General features: G+C 39.2%; 1 protein-coding gene and 1 long non-coding RNA gene across 4 annotated transcripts; one reads left to right on the forward strand and one right to left on the reverse strand.

The window, feature by feature from the left end:
- Window positions 1-740: 740 nt before the first annotated feature.
- Window positions 741-14,849, reverse strand: PTGR3 (prostaglandin reductase 3). Of its 3 annotated transcripts, XM_069094971.1 has the most exons (4): window positions 14,713-14,849; window positions 13,997-14,181; window positions 13,308-13,601; window positions 741-5,691 (listed from the first exon to the last, which is right to left on the reverse strand). In XM_069094971.1, exons 3-4 carry the CDS (start codon window positions 13,472-13,474, stop codon window positions 4,767-4,769), a joined length of 1,092 nt encoding a protein of 363 aa, XP_068951072.1. In that variant the 5' UTR covers window positions 13,475-13,601; window positions 13,997-14,181; window positions 14,713-14,849; the 3' UTR covers window positions 741-4,766. The 3 variants fall into 3 exon arrangements, with proteins under 3 accessions (XP_068951072.1, XP_068951073.1, XP_068951071.1); XM_069094972.1 differs by lacking the exon at window positions 14,713-14,849 and having other exon boundaries at window positions 13,997-14,224; XM_069094970.1 differs by lacking the exons at window positions 13,997-14,181; window positions 14,713-14,849 and having other exon boundaries at window positions 13,308-13,949.
- Window positions 14,850-15,465: 616 nt separating this feature from the next.
- Window positions 15,466-16,833, forward strand: LOC138166512 (uncharacterized). Its single transcript, XR_011169607.1, has 2 exons — window positions 15,466-16,224; window positions 16,576-16,833. It is a non-coding gene; the product is annotated as an uncharacterized lncRNA (long non-coding RNA).
- The last annotated feature ends 197 nt before the right edge of the window (window positions 16,834-17,030 follow it).

Raw genomic sequence — 17,030 nt, forward strand, 5'->3', positions numbered from 1 at the left:
CTACATTTTCTGCTGAGCAAAGGAACTGTTCAGTTCCGCATCTCCTCATCTGGAAGGACCAAAAACCATACCTGCTCTACTATCCTGCTATATTGCTTTCATGAAACATTTCTTTGAACTCTAGGCATGAATGCTTCTTTTTTAATTGGATAACACTAGTAGTCAGCAGGGTTTGTTTTAATTATTATTTTAATTTCATGTTGGCAGAAAGACACTGTAACATAGTGCCTTTCCAGGGAAACTTTTACTTTTGGGGGTAGTTGAAAACTTCAGTTTTTGGCTTTCTGCCTCCTAGAACATATGAGGTATATATTAGTATCCCCAAACTGTTCTTCAAGTTCTACTTTACCGCTTAGAGAATTCATGAAAAATTTCATGAGCCTGATATTTCCCCTAGGGGTGCACTTTTAAAATCTAGAGAGTAGATCTTTTAAAAAAGTCAGTTTTATTTATCCTGCATCAAAGTTTTGATCCCAAGAAAGCAAGATACTTAAGTACATTTTTGGTCATGTTAGCAAAATCTCATCATTCATTCAAATCTAGTTAAAAGAATTATATACCAGTCCTGGAACATATATTATGTTTGCATACTATTTATGTCCCTTGCTCCGAAAATAAATCATCTTACTAAAAAAAAAATTACACGGATTGATACATGCTTTTTTCAGTTCATTATCATCTTATATTCAACAAATTGGATTTTTTTGCTCATTTTCCATACATTATATAAACACAAATAGTTCTCATATTGAATATTGTTTTTAATAATTGGCAGTCATGATGCTAAATGCTTAGTGAAAGGAAAGTATGATTTAAAGTTTTTTAAAATATGGCTATAGACAAAAACAACAAAAATAATCTGTAGATTCTTTCTTATGTTCACAAACTAGAATTTTCCTTCCTAGAAAAGACCTACAAATTTGGTCCTGTTCTTTAAGATTTTCTAATTATTGGAAAATCTAAAATTGAAAGAAAAATGCGTATCAGATAAAATCTGCTAATACAGAAAGATAATTTTAAATCATAAATCAATGAGCCTATTTTCATCAAACAAGATAAGGTAAAACAATGTACAGAATGTTGATAGATATAGGAGACATATTTTGAACCTGGGCTACATTTATGAAGCTTCCCTTTGGAAAGCATCATCATACAAATCTGGTACTACTTATTCTCCATGTTGTTCTGCATTTTGTTCTGCAAGTTTCTTGTTATTTATTTTGGTTGGTCTTGATCTGTAACTCCAATTAATGGCATTCATCACCTATGTCTATTCACCGAATTAGTTTTTGATAAGGGGGGAAAAATCTTATCAATACCATTCAGTCCCTCCCTACCTTTTAATGGAAACCACTAACCTATCGAATTCATGTTAATTGGTAACTATATGAAGGGGTTAAAACACTACATAGGTACAGATCCGGTGGCAATTACAAATGTTACTCAAATAAAAGCCAGAACAGGAAGCCCCAAAACAGGTCCCTAAGGCAGGCATCTGTCTTAAATGATATCATTTGTCAAGTTTCCAGCATCTTGTGGTTGTGAACACAAAAAGGAGTTCTGTGCTGTACTCAGCACATTACATACTCATTAGCTAGAATGTTCCTGAAGTACATAATGCAGATTTTTTTTAATAAAAAGCAGCTACTTCCCATTGCCATGTGTACAAGATAAATGGTGGACACACTAACAACCATTTAAATACTCCTCCCCCAGTTACATAGAAATCTTATTCTGATGAAATATCATAAGCATTTTATATCAACTATATTGTGAAACTTCATCTTTTTAAAAAAATATTTTCTGAGTAACATGCATTATTTGGTTTTCCTGTTGAAATAGACTGAACTTAGTAAGACAGTCATAATAAAAAAAGGCCCAATGACATTTGTTTGGTTGGTATTTCTGCATGTAAAAAAATGCCTAAGAAGTCAGGTTTCATTTTCAGAAGCAGCAGCCTAATTGTAATTAATTGTTGAAAAGCCTTCATTTCTCCACATAGCAAGTGTATGAGAGGCAAGCTCCCCCCACGCTGACCTGCCAATGACCTTAAGGCTGATGTGAAGAGGAGGCCACACTGAGAATTGAGAAATAATTTATCCACCATGATTGTTCGTTCCTAGTCCCTTCTCTAAAACAAAGACTGACAATTGCACTGAATTATGGATGGTACTTTTTGTGATATGTAATATAGTCCAGTAAGGAAGGTGTTTAGCCCACCAAACTCATTTCACTTAACATTAGAGATTGGGTTTGAACCATGATTCCAGAGAAGAGAAACTAATGTTGAACTGTGACCCTCAATTTACAAATCATTTTTCAAGAGAAAAAAAGAAGTTTAAACACATTTTTGGTGTTTAAGAATAAAATGAAATAAAAAAAAATAAATGAAAGCAGTTATGCACTGTAGTTTCCCACTCTTGGTGTGTGGAAGTGGGGGTGGGGAAGGGTGGGGCACCATGAGAGTTTCAGTTTATATTTTATTTTAAACCTGGGTGTTTGGCTTTTCCTTCTTCTTACAGAGCTGAATTTAGCACATCCCCTCGAAACATAATAAATTTCTATTCTGTAGCTTAAGGGATCCATCAGTTAAAATGTTAGTCTTTCATCTTTATTACCCGCCCATTAAAATGAAAGAAACCGGGACTCACTTCAGTTTAGAAGAAGCAATTTAGTTGGTAATGTCCTTACTACTCAAGTCTTTACAAAGGGAGAAAGTGCATTATTGCTTATATTCACACATCTATCTGCATAAGAAGCAACTAAACCTTTCAGACACATACTATGTTAAATTTAATAATATTCTTTGATTAGATTATTTTATTACAACATTCTTCCATCACCAGTCATTTCCTGTACACATTTACATTCATAAAACCTGCTTTTTACCCCCTTTGTTTGTGTGTCTAAAAGCAAAGAAAGCAGACTCTTTCCGTTTTGTTACAGCTGTTAGATCTGAAAGGGACAGATTAATAACCAACCTCCACATTGGATGGGGTTTTCTTGTACATTGCACCAGTAACCCTTTGCCATAATGAGCACACAAAGAGCCTCACATGAGGCTGCTCCTCTTCTTCATAACTCAAAAGCGTCACAGTGGCAATAGCCTCTAGTGCTATTTGTCTTTAGTGCAGTTGTGACACTTCGGCGTGATCCATAATTTGGCAGCTATTTACCGTGACATTTCCCTTCAGTGCAGCCATAACATTCAGTGAAGCCATTATTTGGTTCCATTTACCATATAAATTGTATTGTTGTGCATGCATGCTAGCAGCTACATTAGGTACCTGAAAATGAGTAAATCTTGTAAAATAGATACTAACAGCTATTCAGCAGGAGAATTTTTTTTCCTCCTCAGATTGAAGGCAAGAAAATAATATTTTCAAATATGGTAACAAACTTTTCCCTGAGCAACTTTAATTATACTGCATATGATATGCCAGTTACACTTGACTACAATACTTAAAAAAAAAAAAAGACCTCGTAGAGATCTACCTTACTCTGGAAAAGCATTTTGAAATTCCAGCACAACAATTAAATTAGAAGCAAGTTCATTAGTGTGTTGAAGGTTAAAGGCAAGTCCATGAGTTTCAGACAGATATGATTTAGAAGAGATCACATCCATTGTTACTTGCTATAGGAGGTAGGTGGCTACAGTAAAGTGCTGGTGGTGGGTAAAATCCATCCCTTCTTACTAACATCAAAAAATGGCATTTTGGTCTATCAGAGCAGACAGGACCAGTTACTAACCATGGCTTCAAGTGTTTCTATCATTGGCAATATTATGATTTAATCTCCACACACGTGGTAAATTTTGCTCTTAGACAATTTATTTTTTATCATTTAAATCCCAATTATGCTCACAACTCTTTAACATATATTTTATGCCCAACAGCAAAAAAAAAATTCATCCCTATTAACTGTTCTTTTATCAAACATTATTTTTCCCTTGTATTTTCTGTATCTTGCCATCATTTAAACACTTGCTGTGCATACACCATGTTTTTTTCCTGTGAATACAAAATTTTATGATCATTTTATTTTCTTGTAATTCTCCAGAATGCATTTTGTGATGAATTTTCAAAGTTATTTTTAAACATGAAATTTCCCTTTCCAAACACCTTCAGATTAAGTGTAAATATTACTATGCTATACTTCAGAAGGACACTTGTGGTTACACGTATTCATTACTAAGATAATCAGTTTCCCTTTCCTTGAGAATTTCCAAATTTATATGTGAATCATTTTTTATTTATCAATTTCTACAATGCTAGGATATTTTTTTCTCTTTCTTCGATATTAGTGAATCTCAAGGGTAGAGCAGTTTTTGCTTACAACTGCCCCTATGTATGGAATACTTTTTACCATGAATGTTAAATGAAACCTAAGAAAAATAAAAGAAGAAAATAACTAGTGTTTTCAAAATTGCTTTCTAAATCTCAAGCTGAAGAAAGACTGATTAGAGCAGATCATACATCAGGGACTAATAGATTCCCAGAACAAATGAAGAATCTAGTATGAAATCAGTCGAGATTATATGTAAATGAAGGAATCAAATGTAGGCACTTAATATTCTCAGTCACTGACAAGACACGTTTTACTTAAACTCCTTTATGTGAGAAAAAGAGAGAAACCTGTTCATTAATACCTTATTGCGTTTTAAAATATATTCTATCCATTACCAACTAAAATAAACTGTTTTTAGCAATTCTGCAGCATAAAGTGCCTATTTTCTTTCTCTTTTGATTTATATCAATGTTCTGTTTTTACAGCTTATTCTTGACAGAGTGAGGTAATTCAACTACAACTTTTCCAGTGTTTTTTCCCATGTACATGTAATCTACAGCACGGAATACAGACTCCAAGCCAATAAACTTGCCCCCTGGAGACAATTCTCCAAGGTCCACCTCACAAACCAGTTCTTGACTTTCATACATCTTGAGCAAGTGGTCCATGGCCTTTTGGTATTCAGAAAAGTAATGGTTCAAGAAGAAACCTTGGACACTGGCAGATTTCTTCAGCAGTTTGCCTGGCAAAGTCCCTGCTTTAACAGGCGAAAGGCCAGTAGGAGTTTGGTAGCCAGAGATAAACCCAATAATTATCAAGCGTCCTTTGATAGTTAAGGCGTTGACAGCCAAGTCAAACATCTCCCCACCAACAGATTCATACACTACATCCACACCTTCTGGGTACTCCCTTTTAAGGACAGCACTAACATTCTCAGTCTTATAGTTGATGGGAAGGTCACAGCTGATAGATTTCAAAAACCTAGACTTTTCAGCAGAGGAGCAGGTTCCAATTACATGGCATTTTGCCTTCTTTGCAAGCTGCACAGCAAACTGTCCAGTCCCCCCAGCTGCGGCTGTCACCAAAACTTTCTTCCCCTCAGACAATTCTCCAAGCTCCTTCAGACTGATGTATGCAGTAGTGCCACTTATAAGCAGGGTAAGATACTCAGGTTTCACAGAGGGTACTGGAATCGCCATTGTGGCGGGTACAACTGTATATTCAGCAAAAGAACCATGTGTTACATAAGCCACAGTTTGGCCAATTGTGTATTTGGCACTAGCAGTGAGGCCTAAGGCCACTACCTCACCGATACCTTCAAAACCTGCATCAAATGGGAGCTTAACTGATGTGTTATAGCGACCGGCTGAGAAGTTTATGTCAGATGCATTAACACCAACAAATCTGGAAGAAAACAAAAATAGGTTAAGATATTTTCTTTGTTAAGAATTTTAGATGTCACGTGGAAAAATTTTTCTGATTAAAGCTATTAAGGAAGGGGTAACCACAATATACATTCAGAAAGATTTTTTGGAAAAAACCCAAAAGACACACAACCCCCACCCCCCAACTCAGTACTATTAAAACTGAAAAGGAAATTAAACACACATTAGTACAACAGTGATTTTCAATCAAGCTTTTGGCATACTTTATGGTTTCATCAGCTTAGAAATTGTTCCACATAATTTTTAAAACTCAAGAAGTTATTTTCTCCTAGCATGCCAATTTTTTAAAAAAGAAAGGAGGAAAAAAACAAGCCTCTAAGTCCTCCTAAGCTTTATATTACATAGAAATTTCATATGTGGGTATGGGTTGGAAATTAATAGACCTCTTACCAAAGACATAAAAGCAACACTATGGGATAAAACATATATAAGGAAGTAGACTTGTATTGATTTTGGCAACAAATTAATACTTCAGATAATATTAATGACAATGATATTATTCAGGATTGATGTGATGTACAAGGTCATTGGCTGCAGCATGTTTCTGTGGAGAAGCTTGAAAAAATGTTGGGAGTGCTTACAGCAAATTTTTCTTTTTGATTTCTTGAATTCCAGTGTAAAAAAAAAGCAATTTAATTAATTAAATCAAAATAGTCTCATAAACATTTGGAATGTTGAATACTCAGTCTTTTTCTGATGAGAAGGAATGTCAATTTTCTCTCTCTCTCTCTCTCTCTCTATATATATATATATATACACACACACACACAGACATGTATGTATCTTCTTTTTTCCCCCAATGAGAGGCATAGATATAAGATGATTAATACCAGATGATTACTTTCATTTTGGTATCAGGATTTAATTTAATTGGAGAGGTTTTATTTTTATAAGGATTTTTCATCTTAGTAGAGCTCATAACAAAAATATCTTGATACGCAAGGAAAAAAAAAGAATTAGATAACCAGAACTAGAAAATGTCAGGAGACAGCTCAGGCATGTTACTGAAAAGCCTTAAAAAATACCATTTCTACTTGTAGTAAAATGAAAAGATTATAGTATCTGGTGGCATGCAGAAATCTGAAAGTATGTCATTTCCAAAGGATTCATTTCTAATTGTCACAGTAAGCTAAACTGTCCAGGGCAAGGGGGACAAGTAACATTCAAATACAGTCAATAAATCCTGTGCTTAAAAATGCAATGTATTCTATATTGTACATATATAGATATAAACATTGACATTCACTTACATAATAATGAAATCTCAAAAAATTATTTTTATTTCTGTTAGGTTGGTTTTGAAAGTCAGCAGAACACACATAGGGTCTTATTAACTGGCTACTGCATTTTCTACATTTATCTGATGCAAAAGAATGGAAAGAGGTTAAAATGACGATTTTTCCCTTTTCTAATTTGGCCCAAGATAACTACATTCTATTTTTAGAGAAGAAAAACACCTGCCATCTTATCTTTAAATTTACAGTTACCGAGGTCCATTCTCACCTACTTTACTCTCTATCCCACTCCATCTTAAAAAAAAAAGATTAACTTCTAGAAAAGACCATGGCCCTTCAGGATGTTAGAGAGACCTGATGATAGCCAGGTTGCAAGGTTTATTGGTATCCCTCCTTTACACTGCAAAGCAGCTTTAAGGAAAGGTTTGTAGCAACAGAGAGAATGGTGGGGTTTCTTTTTTTGGGTGGGAAGGAGAGGGTTACTACTATCTTACCTAGTGTTTTCTCCTCTTTGCCTAGTTTTTCAAAATTAACCCTTCCTATTCGAGTACTAGTTCAACACCCTAAAACCTTGTTCTAGTGCTGGTCTATGTAATACTCTCCCTTACTTCCTCAGAGCCCTAAACTGGGTGGTAGTGATTTTGATGCTGTGAGCTTCCTCCCAGGGGACAGGCAGCCTTTGCTCTAACCTTCTGGTACACTACACCACACCCACAGGTTTCTCTCACACCTTACAACTGTTTTGCTCTTCAGGTCACATCTGTATGGGGGTGGATGGGAAAGGATAAAGAAGTGGAGAAAACCAAAACAAAACTCCTGCTATTTTTCCCACCTTTTCTTTGTAACAAGTTCTTCTCCCCCCTCCCCCCATTTCCCTAACATTCTACTCAGAGGTGAAGGTAAAAGAGAGCAGAAAGGAAAATACTGCAACGAAGACTCATAAAAGTAAGCCAATGACTTGGAGCTGGAGACAGGAACGGCAAAATGGATGCTATGACGTGGTTAAATATTTGGAAGTCTATTTGTTAAGAGTTTAGTAGTTGATGAGGTGGCCTATGATTACCTCTTTGGGCCTTAGCTGAAAAAATAAAAAATAAAACAACACCCAAAACATTTGTAATATTAGCATTAGTACAGTAACAATAACAAAGATAAGAGGATGTGCCAATTTTTTTTTTTAACTTTCCTTCCACATACCAACAGGGGTGGCACTACCTTTACTCTCCCTATCTGGGGGGCTGGCACTGCTGAAGCTTGATCCCTAGGTAGGCCCAAGAAGGAGATGGGATGGTACAGAGATTTCAGTGGCAGAAACAGAAACATGAGAAGGTCCTGATTTTTGTTATCCATCTTATTACTTTCTATCTTAAGTGACCTGTCAGCTCTCTTTTTCCTATCACACCCCTCATCCCCATTAACACTACCACAAGCTTTTAAGACAAAGAATAAAATACTTTACAAAGTTTGAGCTCTAGTCTAATGAGAGAGGTGTCACGCTGGGTTGTGGCTCCATGAAAAAGGAGAAGAGGCTGGGCAGGCAAGTTAAGGATGCTAATGTTAGGGAAAGAGTGAGGTGAGAACCCTTCAGATTACAAGAGACATTTCAATTCAATTCAGTTCAACCCTCTAGCCCCTCCAATCTTCTCCCTCCTCGTGACCACTTCCAGCCTCGGTTCCATAACAGAGCCACATCCTGCATCTTTTCTGTGGCTTAGCTGAGGGAGAAACATGATAAGGAGAGGGAAGGGGTGAGGGGACGCAAAGAAATAGAGAGCACGTGTTGGGGGTGATGTTGAAGCAAGAAAAGCTCAGGCAGCCTGAGCTATTTTTTTAAAGTCGGGTCTGCAAAAACACACGAGACTAGCAGCTCATAAGTTTTCAGGGGTGAAAGGAGTGAGGAGGGGGGCGCAGTGCATTCGCTATACACTCTCTGCCAGTCTTTTGACTTTAATTTTTGGTTTTGCGGCTCTCTCTTCCCGCCCTCCTCCCCCACCACACTCCAATCTTTTTAAAGCTGCTTCCTCCGTGTGAAAAGATTCTTTGGGCCAGTGGGCTACCAACCCTCTTATTATCCAATCCCCATATTTTCCAATCCTCCTAAAAGTCCACCCCAAACATCCTCCAGTGAGGGTTCACCCTCCCCTCTTCGGTTTCCCCCCTCCCCACGTTCAGATGATCAAAGGCAGCAGCTTAAGGTCAGCACACTGGTCAGAGAGGCCTCCCTTCCTTACCTTGCCATCTGAGGGTAGCTGAGAGGGATTCTCTTGGCCCAACAACCACCTTCATTTAAAAACTAGAAACAAGTTCAAGAGCATCAAGAACGAGATGAAAAGATTGGGGGTAGGGAAATCGGGGACTGGTAAAGACAGCAAGAAAACGGAGGTAAAGAAATTCTACAAGGAGGTTGCAATAGTTTGCTAACATCTTTATTTCCAAGACTCTTTCTCAAATTAAAATGTGCTCATTTTAATGTATGAGTCTAGCCATTTGATTGAATCGGCTTTTTTAAAAATTGAAATTTAGAAGCACTGAAAAAAGCACAGGGTTTTTTTTTTTTTTGGGGGGGGGCTGATTTTTCCCAAATGATTATACACTCTTCTTGAGTCACTCAGTTTATTTATACTAATAAGTGTTGAACCCCTCCGTCTTGTTTATTGTGAAAATAGGGCGATCCTGCAAAGGGGAGGAGAAAAACTATTCTATTAGAAAAAACAAAATCCAAGACAGAAATCCAGAGCAAAAGCCCTAAACACAGGAAGACAAAACAAAGTCATCCATAAACCATTTAAAAATTTACAGCCCGAATATTTTCTTTCCTTACTGTGATCAACAGATCCTGCATCAGAACTAAATCTCACCACCTTCTTTGATATTTTAACAAATCCTCTGATCAATTATCTGAAACTCAGCAAGGAAATCGTTTAAAAATATTTTTGAAACGAAATAAACTGTTTTTACAAAAAGCTCAAGGACAGCATATAACTGGTGGGTTTAAAAAAAATCATATAGAAAAAGGGGGCAGTGGGAGTTGTCCTCACTACTGTGACAAGAGAACTATTGTAACGAGAGAAGGTGAAAATTGGAAAATGACTTTTATGGCATAAATATATACCTTTAGTACTTTATATACTCCTCTCATTCTCTTGAAATGACAAAGTTTATTCTAAATCGATTTCTAGTTTAAAAGCATTTCTCTTTGAATAAAGATTTTAGCTGTTTTTCAGTTCAAATGAAATAAGATGGGCAAAATGGCTCACTTCCTCCAAAAAAAAAGTTGGAGAGAAAAGAAAAAAAGCAAAACATTATTTTGTGTATTTGTAAAAAGGGAAGAGGGACTTATATGTTAAATCATCAATTCCAAAGCATACTTTATAATAAAAATGAGGGTTGTTTGCATAAAATTTCAATCCAATTAACATTTTTCAGGAGGTGGATTACAATGAAAGTGAACAAACCGCCAATAAATTATTAAAATCACATTTTATTTTAAAAAATCCTATAGGATTCCATCTCCACCGAAATTGGCTTGCAATATTAAATTAATTGAGGAATTTTTCCTACCCTTTGGGGAGGGAGCAGGTTTTCCAAAGGGGCATCGATAGTGAAGAAGTGAGGGGTAATGTGTGTGTGGGTGGAGAGAGGGACGAATTGGCCCCTTTCTTTTCCTGTGGCAACTCCGGAGGAAAAAATCTGTTATAACAATTTTATTTTTTTTTAAACAACTACTTATATTAGTAAAACACTCTGTAGTTGAGAGAAAAATTAAAAGGCATTTAATCCAAGCTAGTGACCTTCAAACTTGTGGTTTACATTCCGATAAACTGATATCTGGGATACTAAGTTACTTAAATCTTAGGAAAAATCCTATGTAACCCTCATTCGGCAGAGCTGTCCCCTCATTCTACTGGGCAGGCAGCATCAGGCAATGCCTGAGAAGTCCCCAGGGGAAGAGGGAGACAGGAGAGGGGAGGGGTCTGACAGGGAAAAAATATATAAGTAACCTGTTAAAATTCATAGGTAAAGGTAGTGGTGGAGGAGTTAGGGTGGTGATGAATGAGTAGTCCAGTCCGTATGTCTAACTTCTCACCGTCTTCCCCCACTTTCATCCCCCTACCCCATTCCAAAGATGAGACTCTTATCTAGCCTTTGGGGTTGAAGGTGCTTGGCGTTTTCAGCCATTACTGTTCTCTCTCTATAGGAGAGGCAACGAACGAGCCAGCGTGAACCCTCAATACACGGGGTTAAAGTTTTACAGGACAATTTAGCTTCGGCTCTAAGACTGGTTCTCATCTCTGCTTTGCTCCCATTTATAAATATATATGCATATATGTGTCTGTGAGTAAATGACTGTGAGTGTGTGTGTATAATACGTATATAATATACTCTAAATTCAAAGCACAAAACCAATTTTCTTAAACTTGGGAAAAATGGTGGGTTCTCTCCCTAGCCCAGCCCTTTCCTTTAAAATCTAAAATCCGGACATTTTATTACAAAATGAAGTAGACTCATTCATTACAATTCCATTTCCAAAGTTGCAAACTTGATAATTAACGAGCAATCTCTCAAACAACCAGACACCCCAATAAGTCCCTCACCCAACCCAAACCATTAGCCTCCACTCCTTCGGACTCTGAATCAACCGTAGCATTCCCAACAGGATTTCCAGAAGTTTTACCGCTCTAACTCCTCTAACAGTATATCTATCATTTTATGACTTCTTAAATCATCCAGAACTGTTTTAAAGTCTTATACTATTTATAAAATGGAGAGATAAAAAGTCACATCAGGCACTTTAGGTAAAATCATATTGTGTTCTTAAAATCTTAGGTATGCATGAAACAATCTCGAGGTCGGGCTACAGAATTTGCAGCAGAATATTTAAAGCACATTAAAATCTCCATTTAACCCTCTCATTCCCTAGAAGTGTATTTCATTGAAAACACGCAATCCCCTTAACAATTCAAGTTGCATTTCACAGACATAGAGATGCTTCATCAGCACTACATTTTCTAAAAAGTGATACAGCTGGATAATTTGGGGATGACACAGTAGGAAGAAGCCTCCTTATAGCTGCACAGCTTATGGGAGGGAGGACTAGAGTAATGACAGTGATCGAGACCGCCATGAGTGACAGGGACAGGATGGCATTGACAGACTTTGGGAGTCCTCTCCTGTTGATTCGCTACTTACTAAAGGTTAGTGAGGTGGAGAAAACATCGAGAAGGGTGAGAATGGAGGGCACAGGGTTAGAAAAGATAGACACACCAAGTGGGTAACACGCAGAGACTTTCCAATACATGTGTAGACAACTGTAAAGCACGTGCACACAACAAATGCAGTTATGCTCAGTGTATTCAGAAAGAGAAAAATACACACACAAACCCCCAAAACTTGATCTTATATCTTGCAGATGATAAAGATACAACAGATACGGGGTGGATGCATCAGAACCAACACGTAGAATGCATGGATTTTATATGACGCAGGGGTAGACAATAACCAAACATTGATAAAAAGCACACAGCATAGGCAGATGAACACCAACACATTCACGATACAGACACCACAGCAAAGCTGCCACAAACCTGGGAGGCACAAGGAAAAGACATCCTGCTTTCTCAGCCTCTTCCTGTATACTTTACATAAAATCCTTGGTTTATTTCCGTGTTGCTCCTTCTCATTCCTAAAGATTATAAGTCAAATAATGGAGTGTGTATATGTGTGAGTGTGTGTATGTGTGTGTGGTGGGACGGGAGGGGAGCTTCCCCTTTTGGGTCGCGTTTGTTTTATTTTGGGGGTGGAGACGGGAGGGGTAAGAGTGGGGGAGGGGAGGGGAATCCCAAATTAAAACAGCCCCGAAAGTATCAGGCCATTCTGGCAGCCGATATTCACAACAACAATAAAATTAAATTAACATTCGCCAGATGGCGGCTGATACAACTTTACAGGATCATAGTAAAGTCAGACTGGGTGTATGAGGGAGACACACAGAGAAGCAGCGACATGAGTGAAAAGGGAAGAGAAAGACAGAGAGAGACAGAGAGGAACAGAGGGAGAGACAGAAAGACAGAGAGAGAGAGAGAGAGAAGCCAGAGGGAGGGCGAGAAACAGACTAAGGGAAGAAGACAGACAGTGAAAGACAATTTTTTCTTTCTTTCTTTTTTTAAAATAGATTGGGAAATTAAGAGAGTAAGAGAAAAACAGAAAGTAGGGCCATAACGCGTTTTGCTAAAGACAAGAACTCGGGAATAAAGCAGGATAGGAGGCACAAAATGGAGAAGGCGAGGTCTTATTAGGGTAGGGGTGAGAAACCTGGGGAAGAACCCCAGCTCCAGCTCACCTGTTTCTGACTAGGAGGTCTCCGTCCCCTGGGAGGGGCACCGGGGAATCCCGAAGAAGGGTAACTGCTTCTCTGAAGTTTGGGCTCAGCTGGGTCACCACCAGCTTCTGCATGAACTTGGAGATGGAGGAGCCCTGGAAATCCAGAAAGTGGCGTGCGTAGGACATGTCCACTATAGGCCGGGCGGTGGCAGGGGTGGTTGGCAGTCGCAGATCAGCGTGGCAAATCTGCGGGCGGGGTTGCTGCAGTAGCGGTGCTGAGCCCCAGCACCTCGGCCACAGAGAAGCCCGGCTCCTTACAATTGCAGCAGCAGCAGCAGAAGGAGCAAGATCAGCAACAGCCGCCCTCATGGCCCCCCCTGCCCGCGGCCTCCAGTCTTTCCTGCTCACCTATACAACCTTTGCCCAAGTCCCCTCCCCCTCTTCTACACACGCACACACACATGCACAGACACAGACACACACACTCATTTTTCAAGCCCGGATCTTGCACAGCACAGAAGCTGTTTTCTTTCTCTTTTCCCCCTATGCAGAGGCAGGGTCTGCCCCTCCTCCACAACCCTTCGTTCTCCTCCCCCACTTTGATTCAAAACCCCCTCCCCTTCTTCTTCCTATTCCACACCCTACCCCCCCTCCAAACTCCTCCAGAGAGAGAAGGGGGTACACGATCTCTCTTCCCCTTTTCCTTACGAGATTTGTGTATGTAAATACAGCCTGCGCAATGAAGCCGCCCCGCAGCCTGTTGGCGTTCTTCTTGTGCAAAGCCCGGCTACACAACTCAGAAAGAGACGCCCCCACACCCCCCTCCTCGGATGATCTTCCACACAGGCTCGAACTTGAAATGACCAAGTTCAGCTTGCTTGCCCAGACCCCGGCTAAAAAGAAAGAAAGAAAAAAAGCCAAAATAAACACCTTCCAAAAAAAAAAAAAAGTCAAGTGTTGCGAAACCTCTCTGCTGCTGTGCCTGTGTGCGTGCATTCGCGTTGGTGAGAACCTAAAATCCCAGCCACACCACGACACAAAACCACCCTACACTACACACATCCCGGCGAGTCCAGATGATCAGAACGGCGCAGCCAGGGGGGCTCTGCTATTGCTCAGTTTACGGGAGAAAAATGTGCACCCCCCATTCCTGCAAGCAACTCCTTTCCGGCAGCCCCCCAATTTCCCCCCTCCCCCCCCGCCTCCTTTCAGATCCACTTCTCCTTTAATGTTTCTGGTTTGTTTTGTTTTGAAATCTGCACGCCAAAGGATTCTCTCTTTCCACCCTTCCAAGAAATGAGCCAGATATTCCTAGTCCTTAGTACTGTCTCACTATTAACAAAAAAAAAAGGATAAAAAAAGACTGATTGCACTTCTCTGAAAAGAAAAAAGAGAGAAAACAAAATGTTAAAAGATCAATAAACCTAGAGTGGAGAAGTTGCAGCTAATCTAATGTTGTTATTAGGAGCTGTAGAAGAGCTGGGGCTGCTGTCACAGGCGCCTCCCCTTCCCGTGCGAAATGTTCACTTCCTTGCAAGGTGGTACGAATCAACCCAGAGCCACTTAGCAACCACCAGCAGAGCGGTGATCTTTGGAAGAGTGAAAGCATCTTAGTTTAGGGAACGGTTGCCGCCCTATTCACTATGAACTTAACTTCTTTCCAAAAAGAAAAGAAGGTCCCTGCTGAATGTTCTGGTAATGATTATTATTTGGGGGTGGATGGTGCATCATCTATCTTCCCTTAAACTCCCTCTTCCCAACTTTTACCAGGTTTTACAGTCTTCTTGTCTACCGAATTCCATCCCAACCCTTTCACTTGTCCCATGAAAGTATCTTTAACTGAGTTACTTTATTTATTTTGGCCTAGATTTCTCCTTTGCCCATTAGTGTTCTAAGTAGCTTCTGCACTATTTGCCACTGGGAAAAAAAGCACATGTTGGAAGCTAGTGGGCCAAACTCCCGGAGCACATAAACATGTTGAACTTCTAGGTGGTGATGCCGAGAGTTAATTGAATTGGAGATGTTGCAATGATGTATGAAGAGTTCATTTTATAACTCAGCTAAAATGATCTCCAGTACTATGGTGTCAATTCACTTCCTAATTGCATGCTATTGACCAAAAAATCAATTTCACTTTTCATAGAGGAGCCAAATTAAGTATTTTCAACAGTCTTCTATGATGAACTAGGTCTATGATTTAAAATTTTGCATATTCAGAATAACCAGAAAAATGTCCATTTTTGCAGTATATGAAATAGGATTTATCAACATGCCCCCCAAGCCCCCAACAAAATCCCGAAACACCTCACCCCCAATCCCTCAAAGCTAAGCAGTCATAACAAATGTGAAAGGGAACGGCAATCTCAAATATAGGGGTCCGTGAGTGTTTGTGTGTGTGAAAAGACAACCAAAGAAGCTATAACATTCCTTTTAAACCAGTAGAAAGTAGATCTCTGCCCAAGTTGGCTTAAAACACATGGGTCTTACATAGAATATTAGCAAGTGGATTATGATGACAAAACCCCCAAATGCCTGTCTCACATGTGAAATCTTTTATATTATGCTGTATTAAGACTTCTTTTTCTTTCATATTGTTTAGCCCTAGGAAAAAAAAGAAAACAAAGCAATTAAAAAGATTGACAGGTATGGTTTGTGTGAGACCTATTTGTAATTGTCAGGGTGACGTTGGCAAGAGGAGGAGGAGTAAAAACTGAAGCAGGAAAAGCAGCTCGATGTGTCTGTCTATCAGTTGAGACTGTCTGAAAGCTCTGGGATCTGAATGTGTGTTATATTTCACTGAAAAGAGAAGAGAGGGAGAGTGGATCTCTTTCTCTCCCAGGAGTTTAAAGGGGGGGAAAACAGTTCATGTTCATCTCTCCCACCTAGTGAATGTCTTCTCTTCGCCCCCTCCCCCCCCTTTTGCACACACTTTCCCGGTTGGTGTTTTTTTTGTGTGTTTTTTGAAAGGGGGGGGGTGCTTTTTGTGTTTATGTGTGGTTTTTTTTTTCTGTTGAAGATCAAGATCGACCAAAAAACATGATAAAAATATGTTTTCATTATATTTAGTATCCGAAGAAGCTGCGATCTTGGAGGAAAAAAAAACGGGGGGAGGGTGGCACAGCGAGGCAGAAAGTAGTGTTCCGGTGGTGGTGACACTGTTTGATCTGTGACTGTTTGGAAGGTGGAGCAGTGCCTGACATTTCCCATCCGGTGTATGTATGTATGTATGTATGTATGTATGTATGTATGGGGGCTTTACTCCTTATTATTTGCTTTCTTGCTCTTAGACTAAGTGCTGGGAGGAAAAGGAGAGACTGGATCGACCTCAGTGTTGCACGATGAAAAAGCTATTATCCGCGCAATAAAAAAACACAAATCCACGACCCCTCAACCTAGAGAGGGGGAGAAAAAGAGGGGGAGAGGGAGAGAAAGTTGCGCTTTGAGACTCTTTGATCTTGGAGAAAGGCTTGAGGGGGGAGTGCCTGAATTTACCACCTCATCACTGCTGTTTTCTCAAGCTCTCCCAAGAAGAAGTGATTAAGGCAGGAGAGGAAGAAAAAGAAGAAAAAGGGATGGATTCATGCTGCAATTCGAACTGATTTGAGCGCGCTGCTTTTTTTTTTTTTTAAAAATTACTATTACTGTTGTTGTTGCTACTGCTGCTGATTGTTCCTGTCTGAAAATTATCTCCAACTGCACCTTTCTCTTGCCCGCCGGCGAGAGACTCTAGACGAACGCTGCT

Source organism: Petaurus breviceps, unplaced genomic scaffold, assembly GCF_028583685.1.
Source record: "Petaurus breviceps papuanus isolate PSGF00001 unplaced genomic scaffold, PetGlider_PUasm1.0 224, whole genome shotgun sequence".
Lineage (NCBI taxonomy): Eukaryota > Metazoa > Chordata > Mammalia > Diprotodontia > Petauridae > Petaurus > Petaurus breviceps.